The sequence below is a fragment of the Ictalurus punctatus genome, chromosome 7 (assembly GCF_001660625.3).
Source record: "Ictalurus punctatus breed USDA103 chromosome 7, Coco_2.0, whole genome shotgun sequence".
Lineage (NCBI taxonomy): Eukaryota > Metazoa > Chordata > Actinopteri > Siluriformes > Ictaluridae > Ictalurus > Ictalurus punctatus.
Window position 1 is genome coordinate 11,115,605 of NC_030422.2, and position 11,995 is coordinate 11,127,599.

The 11,995-nt window shown below is 37.5% G+C and overlaps 1 protein-coding gene across 1 annotated transcript; it reads right to left on the reverse strand.

Annotated features, from left to right (window-relative positions):
* Window positions 1-1,483: 1,483 nt before the first annotated feature.
* insig1 (insulin induced gene 1) lies at window positions 1,484-6,201 on the reverse strand. Its single transcript, XM_017472812.3, has 6 exons — window positions 5,907-6,201; window positions 5,503-5,815; window positions 3,555-3,679; window positions 3,209-3,375; window positions 2,965-3,064; window positions 1,484-2,764 (listed from the first exon to the last, which is right to left on the reverse strand). The coding sequence occupies exons 2-6, from the start codon at window positions 5,807-5,809 to the stop codon at window positions 2,735-2,737; spliced, it is 729 nt and encodes a 242-aa protein (XP_017328301.1). The 5' UTR covers window positions 5,810-5,815; window positions 5,907-6,201; the 3' UTR covers window positions 1,484-2,734.
* Between the last annotated feature and the right edge of the window lie 5,794 nt (window positions 6,202-11,995).

The following is an 11,995-nucleotide window of genomic DNA, read 5'->3' on the forward strand; positions in this document are numbered from 1 at the left end:
TACATACATACATACATACATACATACATATATATCTCAAGACCAATAATTTCAATGTGAACGTTAAATGTTATGCCCCGTTGTCCAACTCTGACATAACCATGTGTCAGCCAATCAGATTCGATCCTGGGTAGAAAATCTTTAACTGTTAATAAATCATTCCGAAGGAACATCAACACTTTCAACTTCATTTTATTTTATAGACAGTATAGTAGAAATCATGCAACTACAACAATAAAACACAGACAAAAAGCAAAACAAGTCCAAAAAAAAATAAAAAATGTCAAATTCCTCAAATAAAATAAAGCTTTCGTTCACTTCGAGTCTTTATCGTTTCCCTGAACTGAAGTCCTGTAAGCGATTCGCGTTAATATTTTATCTTCCAGCCGCTTCTCGCACCTCCACTTCAAACATTTCACTAATACTACTCGACAGGTAAAACGTGACGATACACACTTTTTACTCAGAACAGTAGAAGTGGTCATTGGTGTCATGAAAAGATCAGCTTGTGCGTGAACGTAAACTAACTCAGAAAGTGAGTTATTGCTTCTTCGTACTGCATATGATCCTTTATGAAAGAAAAAAATAGAAATAAATAAATCAAGGCTCGTTATAACCCGATTGCACTTCAAGTTACAAAAAAATGGCCGTATTTTCCAGAATATAAAAAGGCACACCTCGTAAATTCTCAAGTGTTCTATAGCAAGGACACTATGCAAGGAAAATATGATTCTGATTGGCTGAGGAGTGTCAATTATTTCAAGTCTGGTCAAATGTTAACCGATACTAGATCTTGCTAAAACGTGCAAAATGTTAAACGTATATAATTGTTGTGTAAATCTAAGCCAGGTTTCGAAATGCTTCATAGTCCTGCTTGCATCTTATTTTTTGCGAAGGCTTGCCAACAACATACACATACATATATTATATTATATATATATATATATACATATATTATATAATATATATATATATATTACGCTGTGTAGATTCACGACATATATATATATATTATATATATATATATATATACATATATTTTATATATATATATATATATATATATATAATATATGTATATATATATACATATACATATATATATATATATATATATATATATATATATATATATATATATATATATATATATATATACACACATATACATATACATATATAAATATAAATGCCCCGTTCTCTAGTTCTGGCACAACTGTATATGGTTGTCAGCCAATCAGAGCGTGTGCTGGGTGGAGCATCTTCTGAACAACTGAGTTTTGTGGTCACATTGAAAATTTGTCTACAACTCCGGAAAATACGGCACGTTTTTGTACGATTAACAGAATTGGATTACATGTGGTGGGCAACACACAAAGTGAAAAAGAAAGGGGAAAAAAAAGTGACAAAAAGCACTCATTCTATAATACAAAGGCAATCACGGATTGCAAAATCTTCAAGGCTGCAATGAAAATTTTTTAAAATTTATTTTATGTTTTTCAATGAACAACCTTCATAAAAACGAAACGTGTCCATTTTGCGTATTTAAGCGCGCACATGCGTTCCCATTCACAAAGGGACAAAAACCCATCATCGGATATTCTATGAATGTCCATGTTGAACATCACGATCCATCGTATAAAAAGGCGTACGTGAATTAACCTGGCGTCATGTCACACATCGTCTAGGACGTGTTATTAAATGATAAATATTTCATTTGGCAAATGAGTCTCACTGGAAAGTAACACTAGCAATAATTGTTATTAATAGTAATAGTAATAACAATATTAGCAAACGTTCACGCCTCCTCTTTGGATGGCAGACATTTTTGTGCAGCCTTGAAACTTTTCCCTTTTCATTTAACATCGCTTTCCCACACAGAATGGGGGGAAGAAGAAAAAAAACAAAAAACAACCCAAGCACATATTTGGCCACCATCATTTTTTACACACATACACACACAATTCCTTCAGATTCAGTCTATATATCTGCAGTATATCACACTCACACACTTATGAGGCTAACACACTGTAGAAGTGAACAACTGAACCCAGTTGTGCTACATAACTCTACGGAGTTCTTTTACAAAGTAACCGCGATGACAATATCACGAGTTTACTGATCACAAATCTGGCATCAGATTCAGAAATCGGTGTCGTGTTGCCAACGCAAAAAACCTCGATCACATTATTATGATTCGCTCAAGTAACTTTTGGAGCGAAAAACTCCCGATTGTAACGTTTTTAAAGGGGGGGTGGGGGGTGGATTGTTCCAGAGAGGTGAGCGGGAGGAGCCGCGTAGATAGCACTAGGATGGTGAGAGCCAGGTGGAAGGCTGTAGAGATTTGAGGGGATGGGGCCAGGTGGATGGCACCAGGAAGGTGAGGAGGCAGGGCTTCACGTAACGTGAGGCGCAACATTACAGGTTTACCAAAATTGACTCTGGGTTTATAAAATAACGACGTACACTCATGTCTGGTTACTTTTTTGACAGGAAGTTAACCCCATAACAGTCTCTCATGCCAACACGAACAATTGTGTGGTGACGTCAACATCGACTATGAGTTCCGTTTTGTCCATTTTGTGTCCATAGGACACACGCGCACACACACACACACAGTCCGCCCGCCATTTCTCTCAGCGACACAAACGAGAGATTAGGAGGGAGTGGAAATGCGACGGGAAGCATCCGATTCCTCCCCACTGTGGTATTTTGGGTCCATCACTGCTGTGCGCTAGTCGTTGTGAGGTTTCTCGTTTGTACCCTGAAGGGACACAGAACAGAACAGGCTTAGTGGAAGCTAGTTTTACAGAAAGGAAAACTTTTTAATACAAATGAAAACTTGTGTTCTAAGAACACCATGAGGTAGACTGAAAAAACTAAACAAAAACAAAAAAACAAACAAACAAATAAGCTAACCACTGTTGGACAGAAAAACATAGCAACATTAAAGAGATGTCCAACCATGGCCAGCTGCCTGCCGATGTTCCCCACAGTCACTCCTCCAGAGAAGAAGATGCAGGGCAGCCAGGAGCGAACGTAGCCCAGCGGCGGAGATGGAAACCTGACAAGGAGACCAGACACGTGGTTTAACACTTAAAATGCTACATCTGAAATGTCCAGTTTCCCACTTTTAGCCACTTTTTTAAGTGTTATTGTGATATGTCTGTAGAACAGATAATGACGAAGGTGATAGATGAAGACGTACTGGTAGATGCCATTGTAGACCAACAGCTGTGTGATGAGTGTGGCAAAAAACGCTGTGGTGAGGCCCAAACCGAATCCACTCCTGGAGCGATCAAACGTCCACCACAGACCCAGAGACAGAGCAGCCAGCGTGAGACATAGCTGCACATTATTCACAAAGTCCAGCTTCTGAGAAACAGTGCTGAGTTAAGGACAAGTAACCACGAATGAGTCCGTGAGTAGTACAAGAAAACAGGAGGGATTTGAAAACGAAACAAAAAGGAAAAGTTACAAAAAAAACCCTTAAGAAAACACACTCTAAAGTATGATTAGTGTGGGTGCAGTGGGGCAGGGATTGGTAAGGATACGGCACTGGCGTGGTTGATGCCCACGAACACAGCGATGCAGCGCATGACACTCGCCCACTCGCGCTTAAACTTGTGCGGCTCTCCAAGATGGCTGTCCAGATATGGATACAGCAAACCGACCACAGCTGCAGCAACACAATGACAACAATGTTAACGTGAGTCAGTTATGGCATGCAATTAATTCAAAATGTTAATGCCGCTAACAAAGCTTAGAAGCTTTACGATAGCTTACGAAGCTTGATATCGTTTCGTTGCTAGCAACATTAGTATTTACAGAACTGTTGATAAATCATTCATCGTGCTTACATTCGCTGTTCAGGTTATCTACTTTTTGTTGTCTAATTGTTTTTTTTTTTTTAAAGCTAGCTAAGAATTTAAAACGTTTAACTGAACAAAGCACTTAGGAGATGAATCATGACCCCATGGAAAAGGAAAAAACGGGGTGGACAAACTAAAGGGGAAAAAGCTACTGTTTCCAAAAAAGCTTTGCGATCGAGGTCAGTGAATCGCTTTCCTTCAACTTTTTAGCACGTTTCCACAAATGTTTTCATCAAAAACGCTGGACCATTCGCACAACGCACTGGCATTGCTCGAACATGCCACGTATTTCCATGGTTACAGCGACAAAACTTGAAGGAAACATTGGAAATTAAACGCCGTTCATAAGGAAACAAGCGTTATGACATCATAAATGTGTTATTCCTTTTTTTTTTATTTTTTAGCCAAGCTAACTCTCTGAAATGACATTTATACTTCACAACAACAAGATGCATTCCTGATTTTCCGGATTTTCCAATGACTTTAATTGTTTAATTTTGACTGATTCCATAATTGTATAATTTATCGTTAATGTCATAATGTTATTACATGTTATATTAAGTATTATAACTGAATTTGTGCTGGAAAAAAACAAAACATACATACATTTGGGGTAAAGTTTGTTTTTAGTGTGTTAAAGAATAGAAAAACCGAATGTTCACTACTAGCCAAAAGTTTAATTTGTACCACTTTATAGGAGCACTGAATATATTAATGCTTTAAAACGACACATAGTGAATTATGCGGTGGCTGAGAAAATTGTTAAATTAATCCAAACTAGTCTAGATCTGAAATGATCAAAATTCCTGATAAAACTTTGATACGCTTTCAACATCTCAACCAGCTTCATGAGGAGCAAGTACTGAAGTTTAGGGGCAAAATAACTTCATTTTATAAGCAGAAACTTCTCATAAAAACATTTTAATTCAGAAATAAATTTATACATGAAGATTATACTTCACTCTTGTCTTAGAAACAAATTTCATGCACCATAAGAAAATCTGACTGGTGATGCTAATTAAAATGAAAGCTTTTTGGAATTCAACCTTCAAAATAAGTGACATTTCATAGTAAACAGAATGTCAATAATAATAATAATAATAATAATAATAATAATAAGAAGAAGAAGAAGAAGAAGAATAACATACTATTTTATGTGCTTGGTTTGAGGGATTTGTAAGTCGCTTTAGATACATTTTTTGCGTCTGCTGAATGTAAATAAACGTAGATAAAATTTGCTTTTGTCCTCATCTCTGCCTGAGTTAGGTGGGGGTGTGGGCGTAGCCGAGTGACGTATCACTCATACCACACATACACACCACTTCCGTGTTTCTCTTTTTCGTTAAGTGGCGTGTTCGCGCAATCAGCCAATAGCGTGCATTTGCGCCGCTCACCCGTTTTTGGAAGAGCCAATCAGAGAGCAGCGCACGCGGACAGACCTGCGGCTGCTTCCTTTAGTTTTTTTTTTTTAATACAATCAGAGCTCGAGAGTTAAAACGTTAGAAACGAAACGAAACAAACCAAGCCCTAAAGACGGGATTCATCCGCGTTGAGCGGCACAAACAATAACAAAAACAAACAAAAGCACGATATATGAATGAATAAATAATACTGAATAAATGAAACTGACCAGCAGCTGTTCCGCAGCATAGAGGAATCCACCAGGCGGAAGAAAACAAAGTATCCAGCACTTCATCAGGGAACAAGGCGTCTTTTCGTTGTATTTGCAGGAAATAAAGCACCAACGCTAAAACCACGCCGACAGCAAACAAGACAAGCCCACGACGGATTAAATTAGCAGAGCGAACACGGAGAAGCACTGACGTGACCATGAACATCATTTCACCCATTTTAGACGCCATCCAGAGACACAAATCTGTCAAATCTTTTGCTTTCACACCGGTGCAGCTCCAACAGCGGTCCTCTAGTCTCGGCATTTGGCACTGGAAAGACAAAAAAATCATATAAAACCTATTAGAAAGAAGAAAAACACAACCAGATGTTTTGACATGAAACTAAGTTTCAGACTGGTACCTTGATTGACAAGACGTCCTTTCTTTCTGTCCACAAATAAAAAATAAGATCTAAAGGATAAAATCCACTTCTGTCCACGCTTGCACCTTATAAAGCAAGTGAATGAGGTTCCAGCTGATTTATTTCCTCCCCATGTGCTCACATCATCTCAAATGTTTGTCTTCCTACCGTTCAGACTCTCATACCACGAGTCAATGGCAGGGTTGCCAGATTGGACCAACTCGTAACAATCCCTCTTGATGTATACAACTCAAACGAGTATCCACACGGTGTAACCATCCGAACGTCTGTAACTGTGTCAAATATTGCCAATCTGGCAACACTGCGAGCAGAACTCGAGCGCGCGCTGATGTCTGGTGAGTCGCGCAGGACCAATCAGAGCGCAGTAGCTCATACGACGTCAGCACACGCCACCTCCTTCCTGCACGAGGAGCAGCCGTTAGCTGTCGTGCAAAACATAAACTTTTACCTCAGATAACGTTACCTTATCTAACCTACATGCTTAAAAAAGCATTGCCATTTGCCAAGTCCTCTCTCTCTCTCTCTCTCTCTCTCTCTCTCTCTCTCTCTCTCTCACACACACACACACCACTTGATCTGTCACGTAGACTAAAAACATGTGCACCAAAACATTCAAATATTTCCTAGTTTTACCTCAGTATGCTTCCCAATGTGAGGCTGCTTTGTAAGGTGAAGTGTAATGTAAAGCTAGTATATGAGAATGTGATGTGAGCATGTGAGGTAAAACATATATGTAAAGCATTGTGCGTGAGAAGTGAAGGTAAAACCAATCAATTTAAGAGCATCATGTGTAGTGATGCTGCTAGCAAATGTGAAAATACAGTATATTTGGATGTGACCTAAACACTATAATCCTAAACATGTGCCGCACAGCTGTGTTTTCTCACACAGTGCTCAGACATTCATGCACAAAGTCATGTAGGCAAAAGTTTCCCAACGTGCCAAGTTCGGTGTTATAACATAATAACGCCTCTGATGTCACGTCAACCCTGTAGTGCTTTTTGTTTGTTCAGCCCTATCGGTTTTCCCGTTTAGGCATTTGACCTGGTACTTTTCAGGTTACATAAAGCAAGGTTTAACCCATTTTTGGAGGCTGCGTTTATCTAACTTAGCATTATTAGCATTGCTACACAATTTTCGCATTTATCACATGTACAGGTGCATCTCAAAAAATATGAATATTGTGGAAAAGTTAATTTTTTTCCCCTGTAATTTAATTCAAATAGTGGAACTTTCATATATTCTGGATTTATTGCACATAAAGTGAAATATTTCAAGCCTTTTTTGTTTGTTTGTTTTAATCTTGATCTTTGCAGCTCATGGAAAAGCATGAGAAGCATGTTAATCTATGCACTCAATACTTGCTCGGGGCTCCTTTTGAAACAGCATTTTCTGGCTGAACAGTTTAAAAATTAACACAAAAAGTTGGTATTTAACATTTGAATATAGTTGAGACATTTGATAATCAAAATGGCCGCCACAGTTTTTTAAATGCATTTGCTTACTTTTATAGATAACATCATCATGCAGCGACCAAGACATGTTTATGTAACAATTTGTTAATGTTTAAGGACATGGTACATGTCCTACAATACATGGTAATGTATTTTTTCCCTCATACATTACTTTAGGAATGGATGCTAACCATTTTTTAAAAAAATCTTTACAGTCTCATGATTATTAGCAGTTTAGTCGATTCAGCTGACAGTGCAGTTTCAATTCTGTTTTCTACTTCCTTTCCTGACCTTCTTTTGCGTAATGACCGCACATTTTTTATGGTTACCATAACACTTGGATCAGCTGAGTGATTTTTTTTTTACTCCAAAGGGCATTCACCTGGATCAATAATGGTTAAACATATGAATACAAATGTCACTGATGTGTGTCAGGACATCTAGCATAACAACATAGTAGATAACAGACTAGTAGGTTTTTATTTACACTGAAAAGTAGGACACAGCTTCAATCACTGACTTTCATTCGTCTTCTTTTATTCATAATGATGTGAGCCAACAGAAGGCAATAACCCTATAATATTGCAAATATCTTTTCTAAAATAAGCCCTTGTACACTCTTCCCTTTCTATAATTAACTAATGAATTTATCTACAGCATCATGTAGTGTGTAAGGTAATTAAACAAGCTTATCTGTATGCCTGTATGGCTAACACAATGATAAAAAGTTTTCTTGCAAAACTGAATTCTCACTAAAATAGAAATTTACCCCAAAGTTGAGTTCCATTTGTTTCTAACATGCTCATGGCGACTTCCCCCTTAACATTTTTCTGTTGGTTATTATGTCATATGGCAATATTTCAAAAACATGTTTGATTACCTGTGTTGAAATAAATAAGCTTTCATTACTCTAACTTATTATTTTATTATGGTAGCTAGTTAGCAAGCTAGTTAGACTCAGAAGCAAGCAAATTGCTATAGGTACATTTTTACACTAAGGTTTTGTCATGGGGTAGTTGAGCATAAATAGCTAAATAGTTAGCTAGTTACACCAGTTGAAAGAGCAGGTTCAGTCGACTCTCCACCAGTGTGTAAAGCCTGACTGAATTGTACTTAAGCAAGACAGATTTATTTAAAAAAAAAAACAATCACTGATCACCATTGTTTCTGATGACCAATCACTGATCACCATTGTTCTCGACGATCAGTCACTGATCACCATTGTTTCTGATGACCAATCACTGATCACCATTGTTCTTATTCCAAAGCTCTGCACAATCTAATGTCGGATGGAAGCAATGTTCTCAAGATGAACCTCCAGTGCCCAAAATGCACATCCTCTTTCTCTTCTCTATCCTCTTCAGGTCCAAAGTGGCCCAGAAACCTAGAATAAATTGCTAAGTGCTCATTTTAATTCTGTCCTGAGAGGGAAGTACGATATTTCTTAAGTCTTCATTCTGCACAGGACGTTCTCTCCAGCCTGAAAAGTCAGCATATTTCAAACAGATTTTTATGTTTGCCTTGGCAGCATGGTTCTAGCAAAACAATATAACAAAATGACATTTTTATCATATTTAGTCCGGTAATTTGATGATAGTTCATATGATTACTGCGTAATTAAAGTTTGGTATCAAGTTTTGGAGACTGCTAGTAGCCAGAATATTGGATTATGCAAATTAGTTTTTACACGAGTCATATGAACAACTTTTGGCCAATAAAAAACTAAAAAAAAGGGATACTAGGACATGAAGCATGTGCTTGGCTGATCATCAACATTTGATAAGTAGTTAAAGTTTAACTTTATGAATCATTCAGTTCATTGACACCGTTCCTTTTTTCGTTTTATGGAGGGTTTATTTTGAAAAAATTCCAGCCACATCCATCTCACGCCCACTCAGGAGATGAGCTGCGATTGGCCGACTCAAGCACAAGGTGCTCATGCAGGAACTGATTGGCTGATGTTGCTGAGCCCACAGTGTTATTTTGTGTGTTGACTTTCGCTAACTTTACACGTCCATTCAACTCAGAGTGAGTTAGTCACTGGATGTGACTATTATCGCGTGATGATGTTCCGATGAAGAAGGTTGAACGAGGGCACTAAAAGCACTAGAATTTTCCAGTCAAATGGATATAGATATAGATCTAGTAATAAATATGACATTTGTAGCAATGATATGAAAATATTATTATAGTTAACATTAGTTTTAGTTTATATTTAGTGAAAAAGATCAAATATAATTACAACAATTCTAAAGATTTGTATATGTAGTATGCAATAATAATAGCTTTAGAATTCAAATAAAAGCAAGAGATTCTGGGATACACTCTGAATTTTAAGGAATACATTTTTGTTGAGGATCTTGATCACAGTAAAGTCTCAGTGTTTCTTCTTTTGTTTCTCAATACCAAGAATGCAATTTACCTTGCATTTGTGGTGGGGGGGGGGGGGGGGTGTTGGGATCCTCACAGGGTTACCATGTAAACAGGAACATGCAAAAACTTCTAGCAGCTTCCAGTTTAACAAGCCTTGGCACAAGTAGTTAAGTTTAATGAAATGTAGCAGTATATGCTAAAGTCAGGACAACTGACTGTGTTAGATAGCTGGCCCAAAATGACTATTGCTAGCTAGCTTACTTAGCAACCCTGGGGCAATTCTAACTTAATGGCAGGGGTGGAAAAAGTACAGAGAAACTGTTCTTGAGTGAACATATGGGTACTGAATGAAAATATTACTCAGTTAAAAGTAGAAGTACAGACATGAAAAATCTACTTCAGTCAAAAAGTATAAATATTTAAAACATGCTCAAGTACTGAAGTGTAAAAGTAAAAATGTTTTAACAGATCAAAAATTAACAATCCAGAAGCGAAATTTCTTTATCCAATCTAATATTTATAAAAACCTTCTAAAAATACTATAGTAATATACTAAACTAGCTAGCAAAATGAACTAAATTAACTTAAGCTAGGTGAACCTTTACCAAACTTTACCTCAACGTACAGAATGATTTTGTATGGATGATAAAAATAACTCAGCTCTACACAGTTATGGAATGGTTGCCATGTCAACCATTACTACCTTGTCCCAGTGAATTATGGGCCTCAGAATGAATTCTCATTTGCATCCTCAATATACATGTAGAATCAAGACCCTGTTCCACATATCTCAGTGACTGTGTTCCTCAAACTTCATACACCTAACATATTTCTGATGATTGAATTCATTTGGCATAAAAAAAGAGACCATTGGGTACATTTCATTTCTGTCCATTAAATGATTTTTTTAACCGCAGAGCTACCGCTTCCACAAGTAAAACAGGAAAGTCCCCTCGGGTAGTTCATATTTCAGTACACAAAATTACATTTTTAAAAGTATGTTAAGGGAAAAGCAAGCAAGCCGTGATAAGACTCTTCACCCAGGAATAGGAAAATGCGTACTCATTTTCTCACCTTTACTCCTTCAATCATTTGCTTCGGTCTTACACCCAAGAGAAATGTGGGTCGCGTTTTATTTTCCCGAACACACTTGCTTGTCTTTTTAACAGGACTGGTTCAATTTGAGGCCAGCAAGTGTATAAGTAATTCTAAATTCAGTGCTGCTCAATGTGTGTGAGAGAGATAAGCTGCTTTCAGAGTGAGGGACCAAGGCAGATATGAAACTCCCCAAGGCCCTTCCTTCCATGCTTCCTCAACCTCTTTTTGTCCCTGTTTTCTCAGCTACAGTGATGGACAGTGTTGATTGACACATGGCTTAAATGAAACGTTGGTAATTATGACAAGCTGGTTAATTTGGATGTTGAAGCTGCTGGAATCCAGTTTTACAGATTTCTGAAAGGAAAATATAGAGGTTTAGACTGAGACAGATTCTCACCAGCCACGTTAATAGGAACACTTCTGAAGATTGGAAAACACATTGTGTGATATTTTCCCAAATTTCAACTGTCCAGTTTGGGTGAGAGAGATTCATCATTATGGTCCACTCTCTCCACTCAATGAACCTGTTGTAAATAAGTGATAAGACTCTTGAGAAGGCCAGATAAGATTTTGCAGTAATCAGAAGTATGAACAATGTGTACAGACCTTAATGATTTTATGTAGGTGATACTATGCTGTTTTGAAAACATTACAAATTCTTGGAACTGAGGACATCAGAAATGACAGGAATGAGATAAATGAGAGATATTTTATCTGAAGTTAGTTCCTTATAGGCAGGATTTCTGTCTTATCGTTGTTTAATTGCTAATATCTGTGTAGCCAAACAAGGACCAGGAGGACTTGAAAGCATTAGACAAGGTCAGGTGCATATCATCTGCATACTGGTGAAAACAAATGTTTAGATTACAGTGGAATAATACAAAGAAATGAAATCCAATGGTCTGGATTGAGTCTTGTGATGCTCCACATGGTGCTCCGAGGTCCCCATAAAAACATACTCAAGCTGCATATTAATCTTTACAATAAACGTGATCTTCAATGGCATCCATGATTTCTTTTGTAATGCAATTCTGAGTTGACTCTTTCTGATGGCTTTCTACATTACCTGCAATTTGGTTCGACTACCTTCTGATAGTGGCGCAGTTGGATTTCACGCTTGCTTCAGCTCTACCCAAACAGATC